The sequence below is a fragment of the Pituophis catenifer genome, unplaced genomic scaffold, assembly GCF_029215685.1.
Source record: "Pituophis catenifer annectens isolate HBS135680 unplaced genomic scaffold, rPitCat1.0.hap2 SCAF_3, whole genome shotgun sequence".
NCBI classification, from domain to species: Eukaryota; Metazoa; Chordata; class Lepidosauria; order Squamata; family Colubridae; genus Pituophis; species Pituophis catenifer.
The window spans coordinates 113,780,355-113,799,727 of NW_027256883.1; the positions used below are offsets into that span (position 1 = coordinate 113,780,355).

General features: G+C 38.0%; 1 protein-coding gene across 2 annotated transcripts in view; it reads left to right on the plus strand.

The window, feature by feature from the left end:
- XPR1 (xenotropic and polytropic retrovirus receptor 1) overlaps window positions 1–16,575 on the plus strand; it is a 123,413-nt gene extending 106,838 nt beyond the window's left edge. For both annotated transcript variants that reach the window (XM_070939266.1, XM_070939267.1), the window contains exons 12-15: window positions 5,540–5,706; window positions 6,506–6,645; window positions 7,565–7,786; window positions 15,802–16,575. In XM_070939266.1, coding sequence (XP_070795367.1) covers window positions 5,540–5,706; window positions 6,506–6,645; window positions 7,565–7,786; window positions 15,802–15,862 — 590 coding nt within the window. In that variant the 3' untranslated portion in view covers window positions 15,863–16,575. The remainder of the gene's footprint in view (window positions 1–5,539; window positions 5,707–6,505; window positions 6,646–7,564; window positions 7,787–15,801) is intronic.
- Window positions 16,576–19,373: the final 2,798 nt, after the last annotated feature.

The following is a 19,373-nucleotide window of genomic DNA, read 5'->3' on the forward strand; positions in this document are numbered from 1 at the left end:
CCACTGGGAACCAGTGCAGCTCACGCAGGAGCGGTGTTACATGGGAGCGCCATGCTGCTCCCGTCACTACCCGCGCTGCTGCATTCTGGACCAGTTGGAGCCTCTGGGTGCTCTTCAAGGGGAGCCCCATGTAGAGAGCGTTGCAGTAGTCAAGGCGAGAGGTGACGAGGGCATGAGTGACTGTGCACAGGGAATCCCGATCAAGAAAGGGCCGCAACTGGCGAATCAGGCGAACCTGACAAAAGGTCCCCCTGGTTATAGCCGTCAGATGTTCCTCCAAGGACAGCTGCATATCCAGGAGGACTCCCAGATTGTGAGCCCTTTCTGTGGGGGCCAAAGACTCGCCCCCAATAGTCAGTGATGGAGTCAACTGACTATATCGGGATGCCGGGAGCCACAGCCACTCAGTCTTGGAAGGGTTGAGCTTGAGCCTGTTCCTTCCCATCCAGATCCGCACAGCCTCCAGGCACTGGGACATCACTTCAAGGGCATCATTGGGGTGGCCTGGGGTGGAGATGTACAGCTGGGTGTCATCAGCGTACTGGTGGTATCTCACCCCGAAGCCATGGATGATCTCGCCCAGCGGCTTCACATAAATGTTGAACAGAAGGGGCGAGAGGACCGATCCCTGCGGCACTCCACAGATGAGAGGCCTCGAGGTCAACCTCTGCCCCCCTGCCAACACAAACTGCGACCGGTCGGAGAGAAAGGAGGAGAACCACCGCAACACGGTGCCTCCCACCCCCAACTCTTCCAGCCGGTGCAGCATGATACCATGGTCGATGGTATCAAAAGCCGCTGAGAGATCTAACAGGACCAGAACAGAGGAGCAACCCCTGTCCCGAGCCCTCCAGAGATCATCAACCAACGCGACCAATGCCGTTTCCGTGCTGTGCCCAGACCTGAAACCCGACTGGAACGGATCTAGATAAGATGTTTCCTCCAGGAATTGTGGGAACTGTCGCGCGACCACACTCTTCAACAACCTTCGCCATGAAGCGAAGGTTGGAGACAGGATGGTAGTTGGCCAATATTGCCGGATCCAGGGACAGCTTCTTGAGGAGAGGCCTCACCACCGCCTCTTTCAAGGCAGCGGGGAAGTGGCCCTCACTCAGCGAAGCGTTGATAACACCCTGGAGCCAGCCTCGTGTAACCTCCCGGGAAGCCAGTACCAACCAGGAGGGACACGGGTCCAGTAAACATGTGGCCACACTAAGTCTCCCCAAAATCCTGTCCACATCATCGGGAGTCACAGCGTCAAACTCCTCCCAGATAACATTCTCAAGACTACTCCTCGTCACCCTGCCCTGATCTACTCAGTCAGAGTCCAAATCCCCCCGGATCTGAGCGATTTTGTCATACAGGTATTGTCCAAAATCCTCCGCCCTGCCTTCCAAGGGATCCTCCCGCACTCCCGGATGGAGCAGGGAGCGGGTCACCCTAAACAGGGTGGCCGGACGATTCCCTGATGACGCAATAGAGGCGGAAAAGTAATTAAACTTTGCCATCTTTATCGCCACTAGGTAGGCCTTAATATGCGACCTTACCAGTGTTCGATCAGATTCAGCAAGACTGGCCCTCCAACCGCTCTCCAGGCGTCTTTTCCGGCGCTTCATTTCCCTCAGCTCCTCAGTGAACCAAGGAGCCGCTCGGGATTGGCACTGGGTCAGAGGCCGCAAAGGCACGACTCGGTCCAAGGCCTCACCAGCCGCCCGATCCCAGGCGGCTACCAGGTCCTCGGCCGAGTCATATGCTAGATCCTCAGGAAATGGCCCAAGCTCCATCTGGAACATCTCAGGATCCATCAGGTGCCTGGGGCAGATCCATCTAGTTGGATCCGCCTCCCTGCGGCGGGGGGCAGCGGTTCGAAGATCCAGGCGAAGGAGTGAGTGGTCTGTCCATGACAAGGGTTCCATGTCTATATCCCCAATAACAAGACCACTCAACCACTGGCCAGAGACAAAAATCAGGTCCAGAATGTGACCTCCCCTGTGAGTAGGGCCATGAACTAACTGGGTCAGGTCCATGGCCGTCATGGAAGCCATGAACTCCCGAGCCACCTCAGATGTTTCACCAACGGATGGCAAGTTGAAATCACCCATGACTAAAAGCCTGGGTGTATCTACTGCCACTGTGGCTATCACGTCAAGTAGCTCAGGTAGGGCTGTTGCCACGCGGCAGGGAGCCAGGTACGTAAGCAACAGGCCCATCCGAACCCCATGACCCCATCTCACAAGGAGGGACTCACATCCGGCTATCTGAGGCACAGTGGTCTCCCTCGGACCCAAATGGTAAATAAATAAATAAACTTTATTGTCATACAACGAAATTCACTTAACACTCAAAGACCAGGTCCAACACACATAATCCCCAAACACACTCCCACCCACCACAATTCCCCACCCCTAAACCACCCAAACATCCACACAACAGACCAAGTAATACTGTCCAACAGCTCACTGATGGTGGCCCTTTAGTTCATTGTTGCGTGCAATGATAGCTCTGGGATAAAAACTATTCAGAAAACGTGTAGTCCGAGTTTTAATTGTTCTGTATCTTCTGCCAGAAGGCAACAGTCCAAAAAGATTGTAAGCAGGATGGGAAGAGTCTCTCAGAATGTTATGCAACTTCATCAAACAGCGAGATTCGAAGATGTTGTCCAGGGCTGGTAGCTGGAGTCCGATAATATTCTGGGCAGTTTTAATGATTCTCCATAGAGCGTTTTTGTCCGCTACAGAGCTGGGACCAAGTGGGGAAGGTCCATGCTGCAGGTGACTGTTGGATTGATGGCAGATTTCCCCCCCCCCCACTTGCTCTGCTCTCCACCTGTCCATCTTTTTGGATATCATATTGATATATTCTCATTGTGTACAGTTTACATGCCTTTCATTTTCTTCCTTTTTATTATTGTAAACCACTGAGAGTAGCCCCATAGCAAGATAGCTGGCAAATAAATTAAGCAAACAAACAAATATTGTTTCATAGGTTTACTAAACAATCAAAAGCCATGTTAAATAGAGTTTACCTAGATCCTTCATTCTAAAAATCAGAGCTTGCATCTCTATATTGCATGTGAAATCTTACATACTTTCCTTTTTAAAATATCCTTATGGAATATCTTTACAAAATAATTTATGAGATTATCTATGTTTTGTTTTCCTTTTGTTGTTTCCAATGTTGCTCTTTTGGGGTTATTTTTTCCTTGGCCCAACCTTACTCCAAAAAATGAAAAGAAAATTTATTTTATCAAATTTATGTAGCTGCCCATCTCATAAGAAGTGAGTCTGGGCAGTGTGCAGCAACAAATTATTAAAAAATAAACATGTCAAACACATTCATATTTTTAAAAATGTTTTTATAAAAAGCACACAGATTTGATCAGCAATCCAACCACCTCAAGGTCTCTTTAATTATTATTAATTATTTAATTACTATAAGTGAAAACTTTTTAAAAATGCTATTTCTTGACATAATGGGACAGTTTGATATTTATGAAATATACCGTACTTAGTTGAAAAATGTTCTTAATTTAGACAAAAAAAGCTTCCTTGATTAAACATTAAAGGTAAAAGCATTCATTGTATTAGCACATTATAATAAGACATAATTTTCTGGAATTCTGGTTTATGTGTGGATGAGTTGAGTGTCATGTGTACTGCTGAACTATTCCAGTTAGTATTTCCTACCAGTAGAAATTGCTGAACAAACCCAGATGGTGCTTGTCATTTACTTAGTATTATGCACAAAAAAGGAGCTTTGCTTCATTCCTAGCCTGCTAGAACTGTAAACCATAGCTATTTATTTGCATATTTTATTAGATTACTCATCTTTTCACTAGAGTTTAAAGCAGCACACATAAAACTCCCTCTTCATTTTTTTTTCTGTATAGCAGCAACCCCTGAGGTGAATTCCCTAAGGGATAGTATCAGATACAAAGTAATTTAGAGTATTGAGACTGGACTAGAATCTGGAGCTCTCTGATCCTAATCCCAGCTCTTCACTATACTGGCACTCGGCGATTTTTCTTAAGAGTACAGGGAAAAAAAACAAACCAGAATTCATTTGTGGTTACAGTAGTAAATGTTTTTGAACACTTTATTAATATTTCTGTAACATAATGACCTAAATGTGGTCTGTTTTCCACACAAGTTCTAAAAGTAGCTAAAAAGAACCTAATTAAATTAATGAGTCAAAAACATTATACTTGTTCCTTTATTTATTGAGGAAAATAATCCAAAATTAAATATTTGCATACTGCAAAAGTATGTGAACCTTTGCTTTCATTAACTGGTCTTCCCCTTTGAGCAGTATAATGACTGTAATTAAATGATCACTCTACACATCAGCTTGGGGGAGTTTTAGCCCATTCCTCCTTAAAAATCAGCATCATTAAGGGGGGTTGGTGAGCTTCCTTAAATTACCCACTTTGTCCTTTTACAACATTTCTTAAAATTTATATCAGGATTTTGACTTGGTTGTTTTAAAACATTAATTTTCTTCTGTTTTAAGTGTACTTTGGTCATAGAACTTGTGTTTTTTCCAGTTGTGACCTACTTTCTCTTTAGCTTCAATTTACAAACAAATACTTAAAATTTTCCTGTAGAATTTGCTAGCAAAATTCAGAATACATAGTTCCATTAATGATGGCAACCTATCCTGGTCCAGAGATAGTAAAGCAAGTCCAAATCACAATTCTGCCATGACCACATTTCACAGATGGAATGAGGTTCTTTTACTGAAATGCCTTTTCTCAAACATAACTTTTTTTTTTTTTGTTTATTCAAGCACAAAAGTGCTATTTTGGTCTCAGCCATCCACAGAACACTCTTCCAATAACCTTTTGGCTTATTCACATGATCTTTCTCCATATGTAGATAGGCAATAAAGTTCCTTTTTGGAGAGTAGTGTCACCTTAAAAATATGATCTGTATGTAATTTTAAACTCTTAATTGGTTGTTATGTACTCATTGCTATTCTGTACTTATTCATTAATATACAAGCTTGCTTATGCGCCACAGTTGTAATGAGATACTCACATACTGTATATAGCCCCACCATCTTGTTATTATTAAACACACACACAAACACTGCAGCCTGTTGAACACAAGGTTTAAATATTTGAACACAACACTGAATTGCAGAGCTATACTCAAACTCTTAGTAACCTCAATCATTTAAAGAAAAATAAGCATCCATCCTTACACTGTACAAAGATGAGTGTTTATGACCTTTGTGGGGTGGGGTGCAGAATGTCATTGGTAATCCTTCTCTGTAGCATGTAAAGGTAACTTCCTTTTAACCAACTATACTTTCATAAGATTCTAAGTGGTTATTCAGATGTGAATAATCAAGGGTTTTTATAGATGTGGAAAGCAGATGCTAGTATTTCTTTAAATGCAGTGTTATAGGAGTTCCTACTTATATAAAATACCATCCACTGCCAAAAGGAATCTGAGACATGATTAACTGAATTCCATTTTACGGAGTGAAGTATGTACTAAATAGTCTTATTTAACATTACTGTTTTTCTTTCTTATAGTTCAAAAACACAGTGACTACCAAGTATTCTTCTATTTGTGGATTGTCTTCTACGTCATTAGTTCCTGCTATACTCTTATCTGGGACTTGAAGATGGACTGGGGTCTTTTTGACAAGAACGCCGGTGAAAATACTTTCCTCCGGGAAGAGATTGTATACCCACAAAAAGTGTGTATATGGACAGTGTTTATTTGGAAATGCTTATGAGGGACTGCAGCTGTTAAGTGTGCATGCTGAAGAGGGCTTCTGCTACCCTGTTTCCCCCCAAATAAGATATCCCCTGATAATAAGCCCAATTGGGCTTTTGAATGCATGGCAGTAAGGCCAAGCGCTTATTTCAGGGTTCAAAAAAATATAAGACAGGGTCTTATTTTCAGGGAAACACGGTAATAATTTCTGTTTAAACTGAGCATTATCTAGATTGTAGATAGATACTATCTTTAAAAATGTGTTTTGAAAGAGAGAACTGATTAACGATCAGAAGTGAAACTGTTGCTGCCCTTTTATTTAGTGTAATGTTTGTCCTTCAACTGGTTGACAGCTAGACATTTAGCTCATCTCCAATGATACTGAACTTATATCCATAAAAAAATGCTGCAAAGGTAGAGCCTGGTGGCTCAGCAGACTGATAGCATTGTGATTAACACCAGCTGTCTGCAATTACTGTAAGTTCGAATCTCACCAGGCTCAAGGTTGACTCAGTCTTCCATCCTTTCTAAGGTAGGTAAATTGAGGACCCAGTTTGTGGGGGCAATAAGCTGACTTTGTATAAACATACAAAAGTATGAAGGCTATTGCTTAACGCATTGTAAGCCACCCTGAGTCTCCGGAGAAGGGCGGCATATAAATAAAAAAAAATTTAAAAAATGAAGAACTGGATATCTCTATTTGTATATATTTATTTGGAGGTTGATTTGGTGGATATTATTCCTTGATATTACAGCTCCCTATTTTGTCTGTTTAACAGGCCTATTACTACTGTGCCATTGTAGAGGATGTGATTTTACGTTTTGCGTGGACTATCCAGATTTCTCTGACTACCATGGAAATTCACCCTTTTGCTGGTGACATCATTGCTACTGTATTTGCACCACTAGAGGTTTTCCGGTAAGATGCACAGCACTAACAGCATAGTTACTGAGCTTTGGAAGGCCTATTTGCAAATAATTATGACTGCATTTATCCCCTATAATTAAAAATATTTTATTCTCTCTCTACAGCTCTAAATCAGTCCACTCAGATGAACAATGCTTGCGGCATTCAAAAAAAGTATTATGTAGCATCTAAAAATGCAGACAGAAACTGCTAATCAAAAGAGACTTTGGATATGGTTTCTAGCATTCAGGATTTGAAACTTCTACCTTTATAACTATTAGAAATATCCTAGAAGCTAATTAATATAATTCCATATTATTTTTAGGAGGGACAATAAAATATCTATGAAAGTGTAATTTGCATTTTACCACAGTTTGAGAATTTGGGTTTATCTGTTGGGGATCAAACCTAGATTTAATATTTGAGTAAGAGGACTAGGCTTCAGTATCCAAGTTTATCATATGCTTGATCAACTCATTATACTGAAATTTTGAGCTTTTTTTGTCTCCAGTATTTGACCTGTTACATTTACATTATTTACTTTTTTGCTAGTCATATCAACGTATTTTCTTGGGTTTTTTCCCTTGTTTATTTTATTCTATTATTTTACTTTCACTTTGTTTACACTTCATTTTTATTTCTTTGTTTTTTTATGGTTGTGAGCCACCTAGAGCAGCCCCATGGTGAGCTAGGTAGCAAATAAATTTAATAATAATAATTTTTAAAAAGACTGTCATTCAATTTATATGTATTGATTAGTCAGTTGGGAAATTAATGCAAATGTTCTCTGGTTTTAGTTTTCTTCTTTGTCATTCCTTTTGGGAGAAGTGGAAAATTGATTTTCCTTATAAAATACATTTATGCAATAGTCTTAGTCTATGTTAATATCTTCAAATCTTTGTTTTAGTTGCTATTATCTTCCACTTTTCAGGCGGTTTGTGTGGAATTTCTTCCGATTAGAGAATGAGCATCTGAATAACTGTGGTGAGTTCCGAGCTGTCCGGGATATTTCAGTGGCACCACTGAATGCAGATGATCAGACCCTGCTTGAACAGATGATGGACCAGGAGGATGGTGTCCGAAACCGCCAGAAAAATAGAGCTTGGAAGCGTAGCCAGAGTGTGTCCATGCACAGACCACGTCTTGCTTCACAGTACGTGTTACATAATAGCCCAATGAGTTTCTTATTTGATTAGAAGAACTTTCCTCCATGTATTTCCCTTCGATATTCTTGGGACTGCAATTTCCAGAATTCCTAGCTGGCATGACCAAAAAGAGTGCTGAATTTTCTGAAGGGCATAAAATTGGAAGAGGCTAAATTAGATTTAATAAATAAATCTAACATGGGAGAAGTAAAAGAAAGCTGGCCATTTTTTTCTATTGCATTCCACCCCACAAGAAGCCAGTTTACATTGCTTTCTGATACCCAACTTTCCTAAGGTTAAGAATTCTTAATGCATTTTAATTAATATACTTAATTTAATTTAATTTAATTTAATTTAATTTAATTTAATTTAATTTAATTTAATTTAATTTAATTTAATTTAATTTAATTTAATTTAATTTAATTTATGCATATGCTCTTCATGTAGCCAGAAGTTAAATATCAGTGGAAATAAAATTGATAAACTGGATTTTCTCTCATGTACGCATACCCATTACCCACAGGATTGGTGGCATTAGACGTTGGTGTTTCAGAGAGTCCTAAATCTTTTTCTCTAAATCTTGTGTTGTGCTTATCAATCTTTCCTCTCCTCATAAGATGCTATTCTTTTGTTGGGATGGATCATTCTCACCCTCTGCGGTATTTGCCAGGAAAAAGTCAACATTTTGGAAGATGGGGAAGATTAATCTTGAGAATGTAGTATGTCAAGGTGCTATCTGTTCTTTGAAATAATTGTGTCCTAGATTACAGACATAGGAAGGCCACGTTTTTCTTGGAGCTCCAAGTTCCAAGAAATGGAAAATTTTTGGTAGATTGAACTTTATTCATGGGCAGCTTTTTTTTTTTCATTCAGAGCAGAAGGCTTTCAAGGAGAAGAAATCTGTGGTTGGTATAAAGATACTTAGAGTTACATTAAGATACTAAGTGAAGTTGACATTATGTTAGATACTGGTAATTCATTGCCTATTGGCAAGAGCAGAATGTACCTAACTTTCTTAACTGCGGGAAGGTTAGAATTTATGATAAGGATATGACATAGTTCTTGTATTTTTATATTGTTTTGATCATTCAGTATCTAATTAGATTCAACTATTAAGATGCCTAGTACAAAGAGGTTAATATAATTTATCAAGTTATATGCAGTATTTATCCATATTTTGTCCAAACCCTTCTAGTTTAAATCTATTGCCTTGCTCAGTATATCGTTAAATCTATTGCATACAGATTTTCTACATGTACATATAAGCATGTATATAGAGCATGAAATTAAGATTGTTTTAATATTTCCAAGTATATTGAACTGCACAATTTTACATGCATAACAGTTGGTGTGACTCACTAATAAGTAATGAATCTAGCTACAGTAATTCCCAGGGGAAGTATTAAGCAGTTGTTGTGGTTCTAGCTCCCTCAGGGCTATAACTCTTATAACAAAGCACCTTCATTGGTTTCTTGCATAAGTCTTTTGGTTGAGGTCATGACCTATTGCATAGATTCAAAGTGTAGTTTGGTCTTCTGATAATCTATTGAAGTTCCCATCTTCCATTGTTCCTACTGCCATCACTGGTAATCTGGGCATACTGACTAGATACCAAGCTAGCTAAAAGATATTCCCCAAATGATCTTCAATCATATCCTCCAATAGCTTGCTGTCTTGTGGATGAAACATATTCCTAGGTTTTAGTTACAGGATTGTTATCATTTATATACAAATATCAATGGGATGTGCTATCAGATTTATAAGAGTTAGGAACAGTTTCTCCTCTAAGTAAATGTGTGTTTAACTCTAGGCAAGCTATCCTCGTGTCATTGCGTTTTCCCTTCTTCCACCATTTTGTGCAGGATTATGATAGCTCATTTTTATCAATAGGGGCCTTGACCTGTCCCCATACTGATCCATTGCAGTTCTATTTGATGTTTTTGTTGCTCTTCTCTTTATGGTGATGTTAAAGTTTACACACACACACAATTTCTATTAAAGATTTTCACATAAGTAAAAAGTAAACATGAAATTATATGGAGTGAAAATAAAAAAAATAGAAATAAAAGAATAACTAAAAACAATAGTGCAGATAGAAAGAAAAGATGGTGATACTAAAAAAATTAAATTATTTTGTAGCAGAAACAGCTCTTACAGGTATATCCTTCAGTAGTACCAATATCAACACAATATGATTTGGGGGGAAATTTTAAAGGACTGCATCATATTTTTGTTGCGTTAAGTTGCAATTCTTAATCATTTCTGCCTCCCTGTTCTCAGTTCAGAGAAGTTGTATACAACATAATTTCATCTTGAGAGTAATTGAACAGCCATGTTTTATGTCCAGATGATTATCTGTTATGACCTTGTATTCCTACAGCTATAAATTGATTTCTGCATTTCAATAAAGAGCAGAATGCAGTCATCTTTTAAAACCCAACTAGGAATAATTTGAAATCACCTCAATAAAAAACCTTTTTATTCTAATACATCAAAGGCAGTTTACAGATTAAATTTAATTTAATTTTTGTTATAGCCATGGTTACTTGGGAGCCACATAATATCTCTCAGATTATTTGAATTACAGCAGCTGGGTAAGAGAATGCATAATTGTTTTCCTATTATGCATTTCATTCACAACAACATTATCCTGTTAGAAAATATGGAAGTTGCCACACTTTTTAATCTTGTGTGCTTAGGCAAGGAAGATAATGCAGTATCATTTCCCACTTTCTTTGTGAAACTGTGACATACAGGCATGAAGAATTTTGCCATCCTTCCTTATTGTTTGTTTTCCCTTCTCAGCCTCCATTAGTGCTGCATTTGCTGCAATCCTGTCTAAATCATTTTAGTATAATGCTTGTTATTCTATCGTCTACCCTCTGGAGATTTAGCTTTTGATACCCCTTTCTTGTAATTTTATCACATATTTCTCAAGGAGAATTTTGAATTCATTTGTTTTGTTATTAGCAGGTTTTAATTGGTTGTTGATTGAAATAATTATTTGAGAAAATAATGAATAACTTTTGGCTTTAAATTCTAGCTAGTATCCAATTTTTCCTCTGTCCTCAAATTAGGTATAAAATCTCTTAACCTCCCAGTCTAGCACAGCATAATTTATGAAATGTAACGGAGTACAGTGCACTTGCCATATAATTGTGCTGCAGCAAATCCTCTTGTCTAAATTGTTTAAAGCTCATCTGAAATTCAAAATACATCCATTGTTACCCCTTTGATTTTTTCTTGCTCTTTAGCTTACTATCATTTATTGTTCAAATTTTTCATCTTCATGCTACTATGCAACAACACCCCAGTTGGTGAAGGCTGCTTGGGAGGTAACAGGTAGCTGGATCCATGTTATAATCGAAGGAGGCAGTGGTGCACCCTTTCCTCAAAAAGCACTTAGGCATCCTGGACAATTTTAACCATGTTTCCAATCTTTTCTTTTCATGGGAGATGAAAAAAGGGAAGAAACTGATTATGTGGACTCCTTTCAGTCAGATTTCAAGCGCAGACATAGTATGGAGACAGCATTGAAAACATTTCAGGTTGACTTGTGAATTTGTGATGGTGGTAGAACAACTGTCCTGGGTTTCTTGATCTTTCAATAGCTTTCAATCCCATCAACCTGAGTATCCTTCTAGCCTGCTTGTGAGAATTTGGAGTGGAAGGTACAATGTTGCAATGCTTTCCCTCCTTTCTCTGTGGTTGGATTCAGTAGAGGAACAGTTAGACCCTCAACCTGAGGTTGCTGATGTACCACTTCTTTCTTCAACGTCTTCATGAGCTTGCTGAATAAATTTGAATTCAAGCATCATCAATATCCAGATGATACAAAATTATATATCAGACTTACCAGACAACACAGAAGGAACAGGCTTATTAACAGTCCTGAATGAATTATTCTTTAATTTATTTATTTATTTATTTTATTTTATTTTATTTCTATACCGCCCTACTCCCGAAGGACTCAGGGCGGTGAACAGCCAACAATAAAATCCATACATACAAAATTTAAAAGCAAAATTAAAATCAAATTAAATAGTTTTGGCCCAGACAAATTAAAACCCCAATCAATTTAAAACCAATTTTAAAATTTGAATATATAAAATACTAAAAAATATTAAAAATTAAAAATTCTTTTATAAAAGAGGGAGAAAATAAGGCCAGGCCCGCCTGGTGAAATAAAAAGGTCTTTAGAGGGCGGCGGAAGGTGCACAGATCCAGGATCCTCCGTATCTCCGGGGGGAGCTCATTCCAGATAGTAGGTGCCCCCACAGAGAAGGCTCTCCTCCTGGGGCCGCCAGTCGGCATTGTTTGGCCAACGGCACCCGGAGGAGCCCCTCTCTATGGGAGCGTACCGGCTGGTGGGAGGCTATTGATGGTAGTAGGCGGTCCTGCAAGTACCCAGGTCCTGAGCCATGGAGCGCTTTAAAGGTGGTAAACAAAACCTTGAAGCGCACCCGGAAGACCACTGGGAGCCAGTGCAGCTCGCGCAGTAGGTTAAGATTCTTTTGGAGTCACAACTCCTTCAGTGTCATCTGATGGGACCTAGGAAGTAGGACAGTTCCTGTCCTATGGGACACTGTTCCCCCTACCAAGATAGATCTGGCCCACACCCTGACTATATTCAGAGGGTTCTGAAAGACTGGCTCTTTCCCCAGGCCTGGGTTAGCATGGGTGTGTGAGTCCAGCATGTTTTATTATCTTTTAATGTTGGTTTTAGTTCCAGTGTTTGGCAAGGTTTTTTTTTTTTAAAGTTGTACAGGTAATCCTTGATTTATGATCATTCATTTATCAACCAAAGTTACGACAAAACTGAAAAAAGTAATTTACAACAGTCACAGCAGCCCCGCGATCACATGATTGCAATTCTGATATTTGGCAAATGGCATATAATTACAACAGTTGCAGCATCCCAGGATCACATGATTGCTAATTGTGACCTTCCCACTCAGTTTTCAATAAGCGAAATCAATAGATGATTCCCTTAACCACTCTATTATTTGCTTAATGACTGTGGAAGAAGAGGTCATAAATTCAGGTGTGATTATGTGATGACTCACTTAACAATTGCATATTAAGCAATGGAAGTTCTGGTCTGAATTATGGTCATAAATCAAGGACTACTTAAATTGTTTGATTATTTTTACTGTCACCCATGCCCTTGTGACCTCTCACTTAGATTACTGCAATATGCTCTACATTGGGCTGTCATTGAAGAGCATTCAGAAATATAAAATTGAGCTGCACTGCTAATAAATGGTGCTCATTACTCTGTGAGTTGCACTGGCTGCCAGTATGTTTCTGGGTCCAATTCAAGGTGCTGGTTGTCATCTTTATGTCACCTATATGATTTGGGACCTTGTTACTTAAGAGGGATCGGCTTTTCGCAAGAGTTTCTACCCATCCAAATTGATCCAACGGATTGGGCCTGCTGCAGATCCCATCAGCCAAAGAGTGTTGACTGGCAGGAACTAGAAGATAAGCTTTTTCTGCTGCAACCCCTGCCTTATGAAATATCCTCCCCTCAGAGACTGGAATGGCCCCAACCCTATTGGCTTTTTCCAAGGCTTTAAAAACCTGGCTAGGCCTGAGCTTGGTATGTTTCAGGGCTCTGTTACTTGACTAGCCCTCTTCTCCTACTTCCAAAACTTTTTTATTTCCATCAAAACATTGCTCATTTTCTCTGCCACTTTTAATTTTTATTCTTTGAAATTCTTTTTATTTACTGATTTTATATGTTTGTCTCTGGGTTTGGTATTCTCATTTTTCACAGCAATCATTTTTATAAACATTTTCTCATACTCTTCATTATTTCAACAAGCATATATTTTTGTACTCTCTATTTGCCTTCATATTCATATAGCAATTTATAACATAATTGTTTTTACTCTCTTTCAGGAAGGTTCCACATCCTCTTTAATTCCTTCTATTAATACATTTTTAATTATTTTTTCATAAAGATCTTGTATCTTCCTGAAGTCATTCTCATTTCACTCATTTTACTGTTTTCCTCTTCTTCCTTGTCCATTTTCCCCCAATCCATTTTCTCCCAAATCCATTTTTGATAGTTTCAAAAAATGGTCTGTCTCACATTCAAAACTTCTGATCACCCTTGTACCCTTCACTAATTGTTTCCTGTCAATCTTTCATCATAAACAGTCTTGGTTTTATATTTATATTCATGCCAATGCTATAAAACATTAATAACAAAACTCTTTCTAAGCAGCTATTCTCAAGTCAGCATTCTCATTCTTTCTTGGGTCTCTAAAGGCTTATCACTTTTTCAGTTCTCTCACACCTTGTTCAAGCTCATGCGTTCATAGCATGTATCAGGTTTTTTTTCTCTTTCTAGCACAATTTTTTCCCCTTCCAGATTAGAATGAACCTGAACCCTACTGCTTTTGTATACAAACTAGAATTTAATCAGATTCTAGAATCTCAAGATTACTTTCCAGGGCAACATTCTATTTAATGCATATAACAACTAGAAGGTATGGTCAGTGTGCTAGCAAATGCTCATATGAGCTTGAACGTTAAGGATGCTGATTTGGGAGGGGGGAGTTTGGAGGCTACATTTAAAATCCCCTTCATTTCTTGATTTTGGATCCCGATTAATACATAGATTTAAAATCTCTCACATGAATTTATACACACAACAAAAGCAAAACACCATTTTATTTTATTTTCTCAAATTTACACACACACACACACACACACACACACACACACACACATATATATATGTAGGTCTTTGGTTATTCGGGTTTTCTCCCGTGTAAAATTGGAGGTTTCTTGGCAACGTTTCGACGAAGTCTCATTCGTCATCTTCAGGCTGGTGTCCTCAGCTTCGTGCTTCTAGGAGCAATGTGAACCATTGCTCCTAGAAGCACGAAGCCGAGGACACCAGCCTGAAGATGACGAATGAGACTTCGTCGAAACGTTGCCAAGAAACCTCCAATTTTACACGGGAGAAAACCCGAATAACCAAAGACCTACATACAAATACCCGCGAAAACCTCAGAATATATATATATATATATATATATATATATATATATATATATATATATATATATATATACATATATATATATATATATATGTGTGTGTGTGTGTGTGTGTGTGTGTGTGTGTGTGTGTGTGTGTATATGTATATATGTGTGTCTGTGTATATATATATATATATATATGTAATATATATATTACAAATAAAATAATAAAGTAATAATATATATATATATTGCCATATATACCATGGCCCAGAGGCCATGGACCTCTGGGCCATGGCCTACCAGACTGTGGCCTATTCTCAACTGGACCACCTGAGAGGCAGGCCGGCACACACAGATGCGCAGCTCGACTCATGCAAGCCTCCTTTGATTTGAATTGTTTAGAAAATAAAGCTTGTCAAGGAGCTTGTAACAGGGCCAAAATATATTCTGATCATAGAGCATTACTGCTTATTCTGTACCAACAATGATTACAATGAATGCCCATTTCAGTAGAAATGCTTTTTCTTCTGGGTTCTTTTCATACTAGCAAGTACTCAGCAGAGGGAGCTGTTGATATATAATATTTATTCAGTTCAATAAACATTAATATGCCTGGCCAAAATTCTTCTGCGTAGATTGTGTTTTGAATGCATAGAAAGCTATTTCCCCAGATGTTTGGGTCAGGGGGTAGATGAACTCTGCTAATAATAATAGTCAGTGGGGTTAACAGTTTTATGTTGCTAGGATAAATAAATAATTAAAGTTTAATTGTTTTAAAATACCTAAAAGGGTTTAATGGATATATTATGGCATACTGTACAAATTACACAACAGTACTTAGCTGTGGTCAAAGAAACAAAATTAGATTAATCCTTTTTAGATATTTTAGAACATTTATATTTTCCTCTTTTATCCTAATTAATTGTGACTTTTGGGTTTTAACTGCTGGTCTATGACCAAATAAAGACTGATTGATTAATTGATTGACAAATTGTTAATCAAAGTTTAATTTCTTGTTTTCTCAGGTCAAAGATTCATGACACCAAAGTATTAATAGAAGACACAGACGATGAAGCAAACACATGAAATGCCCACAGAGTCAAGTTCCACATCCCTCATGTTCTCTTGCTTTATTACCTTCCCAACCCCAACTGCCACCCAGTCTATCCTCTGGTATAGTTCCAGCTAAAAACAGGAGAAAAATCTGAACACATTTTCTGAGCTCTTCCGGACCGGTTCCTATGGACTCCAACAAGCTCACTGTGTTTTCCTTTCTTTTCTTCTGGTTTTAATTTGATTTCTTGTTTTTAAAATATAAATCTAACTTTGTTTTGCCAATCAGAGGGACATTTAAGGAAGGAGCTGTCTTAAAGATTGTTTACAATCTCTTCAAGGACATACAATCTGGATGAAGAAGCATCATTTGGACTCCCTAATGGGACTTTACTGAGAAATCATTCGGTCTCTGCTCAGTCCAGTTTTGACTGGTTGAAACTGGACCAGCGTTTTTAACTCTGGCTTGCGCTCTGGTTTTTGGTGTTTTCTTTCATATCCAGCGCCAAGGCACTAGCTGCACTTGCCGGGAAAGTGCACTTAGAGCAGTACCTTCATTCACGAAGCTACTTTTTAATTTGGTGTAACTTTCTTATTTTTTTTTTTTGAAATATGATGTATTTGTTGCACATAGTTTTCATATTATTTATGATAGTTAACCTTATGAGAATGGTTTTTGAGTCCTGTGCAATGAAGGTGGTAACTCTTTAAAAAAGAAAAAAAAAGGCAAGTGGTTGGGGAGAAGGGCATGTAGATCCTGGGTCTCTCTTGCTGCAAGGTTAAGCCCTTTAAAATACCTCTTTGAGAGTACTTGCACCAGCTTAACCTGATTATTTTTTTATTTTTATTTTTCTTATTATTGACTGATTGATTTTAAGCCAAAGTTGCTCTGTTGAGTTTTACTTGCTGCTGCTGCTGGTCCCGTAGAAATCTTGACACCTTCCTTAGCTGGATCTTCTTTGTATGTGTGCCTCCACAGAAATAGTAACATGATCTCCAGATTTCTGTGGAAAAAGGAATCTAGAGCTAATCCGATGTAGTCCATCAGATATCCATGCAAGAAAGCCTTAGTTTGTACATTTAAGAATGGTTTTCATTTTAGTGAGCTGAGTCTCCAGGACATCATCCCATTTTTAAATAGGGAGTTCCTGTATGTTTGGTTCATTCACTTCAGCTAAAAAATAGAGAAAAATAAAATTGATTGAGACAAAGATCTGTCTTGTAGTGGATAAAGGATTACTCATTCAGCAGTATATACTGGGTTCAGGCAGATACTCAATAGTTTGTCATTTATGTCATCCAGAGGCTGCATAGTCTCTAAATATTGAGAAAGTTGGTATTGCTACAGAAAGGGCTCTTTAATTTTTTTCAATAAATAAAATATTTTGCCGTACTTTGGCAAATACTTGTCTGACAATCACTGTCCAAGAACATCCTCAGGTTAACTTTTGTTTCATTTTTTAAACCTACCTGCCCCAAGTCCTAGATTTCCAGTGTGGTGCTAGGCCCAACTTTTACAAGCATTATGAGCGGCACTGTTAAATGGACTTATGGTAGATGGTCATACACTTTAGTAAATCCTTTATTAAAAAAAAGTTATCAGTTGATTATTTTTTTTAATTCCATATTGGCCTCCAGCATCCATAGGATAGAGCAGCATGAATGCTTAAGATGACCACTCCCTCTCCTTGTAGTAGAAAGCCTGTGTTGTGTATGCCAAGCATTTGTACTTCATATTAGCAAATGAAAGCTTATTGTACTCTGTTACACAATGTGTGCATTTGTGAGATCATCACCCTATGATGGGAGAAGCTACTTCAGATTTTCTTAAGTCTGATACTGATATAGGATTTTACAGCAAGGACTGTGTTGTTCTTGTTTAGGTTTTTAGATGGTGTTAGTTCCTTTCTCCTTTACAATCTCCTTTGGTTTGCAAATCACAAGCATTTTAAGCAAAGAGGATTCCTCTTTTATCCTTTTTTCCTTTTCTTTCCAAGTTAATAATCTTGTCTACAATAATTTATTTCCTTATTTTATCTTTCAAGCCATTCACAAGACTTACTTTGTAAAGCAACTGTGACTTAAAAATAGTATGCATAATGTGCCTGTAGCCATAAGGAACTAGAAAACAAATTTCTGGCTAAACAAAAATTAACTACAAATCAGGACTCCTTGACAGGCAAGAGAGCTGTAGAATGAAACTTTAAATCACAGTTATTTTTTATTGTGCTTTAACTTGGTAGAAGATTTAGGACATTGTGGTCGTAATGCAAGTAGATCTTGGAGTTGTACATTATTTGTGCTTCTGCAGTGTAGCAGTTATTGCTTGGTATTCTAGTACCAGGCTGTTCTAGTAGAAAAGTTGGATTTTGGAGTCCCACTAAGCTGTTTTGTAACAAGTTGAGTCTGCAATTCAAAGAGAGGTGGGTTTTTTTACATATTATAATAATAGACTACTACCGAACTTTATGTGAATAATGGCAACTACCTATACATTCAGTTAAACAAATATGAGAGGTCATTCTATTTAAGGAATGTTAATCTGAATAAATCATGAGTCCCCTAAATTCCTCCAGCCAAAGACATATGACAGGGAAAGATTTATTCAGGATATACAGAAGAATTCTGACATTTAAGGATTAAGCAGAAGGAGTAACCTGATGGTGGAAATTTAGAAGTACCAGCAATCTGAAATAATTTGCCTATCAGATTAGGAAGATTATATATGCCACAATCAACAATTTTTTCATACCACTATCATCTGACTGAAAAAGATCACTGCCTTGTGCATAACACAACATTTTACATGGAAGTATTAAGTGAAGTTCCAGATTTAATTTATATTTAGAGAACTTGACTAATTTTCATAAATTGTATATTGAGTTTTTTTGTTGTTTTTGTTTTTTGAATCAGCCAAGTTCATTAACTAAGCCATCCCCTCCCTCCCCCCGGCAGGGTGGTGTCATCAAAAAGCCCTAGATTGAATTGAATTGTATATTTGGAAAAAAATAAAGAATTAATGCTTGGTAGCCTAACAAGAAATTGAAACCTGCCTCTCTTCCTAATGTAGAGGTTCATCTCCAGAGTTCACTGTATTTTCCTGCGGGTGGTTAGTGCAGAATTGTTCATTAAAACCAGTCTATTTGAATTTCTTATGTAGAAAGCTTTTAGAATCACTAAAATGGAATATTGAGATAGATAGGATACCTTTTCCATTTTCCTGGAGTGTAGAGAAATGTCATGTAACTCGCAAAAAAACATTCAGAAGATTTTTTTTAAAGACCTGAAAGAAGGGTTGATGCTTTTGGCCTTTTCCATGTCTGGCAAATAGATTTAATGTACCGTTACATAATGGTTAGATTTTCTTTGACCTAAATGACAGGGCGGGTAAGAGAAAGCTATATGAACCTCATGGGAATTAATGGCTTTCTTAAGTGGTTACTTGTTTTGGAAATGGAATGGAATTGACACTCTGTCAAGAAGACTGTAGAGGCATCTTTGTGAGGATATGCAGAAGCACTTTGCTACTTTTTGGTTACCTCTT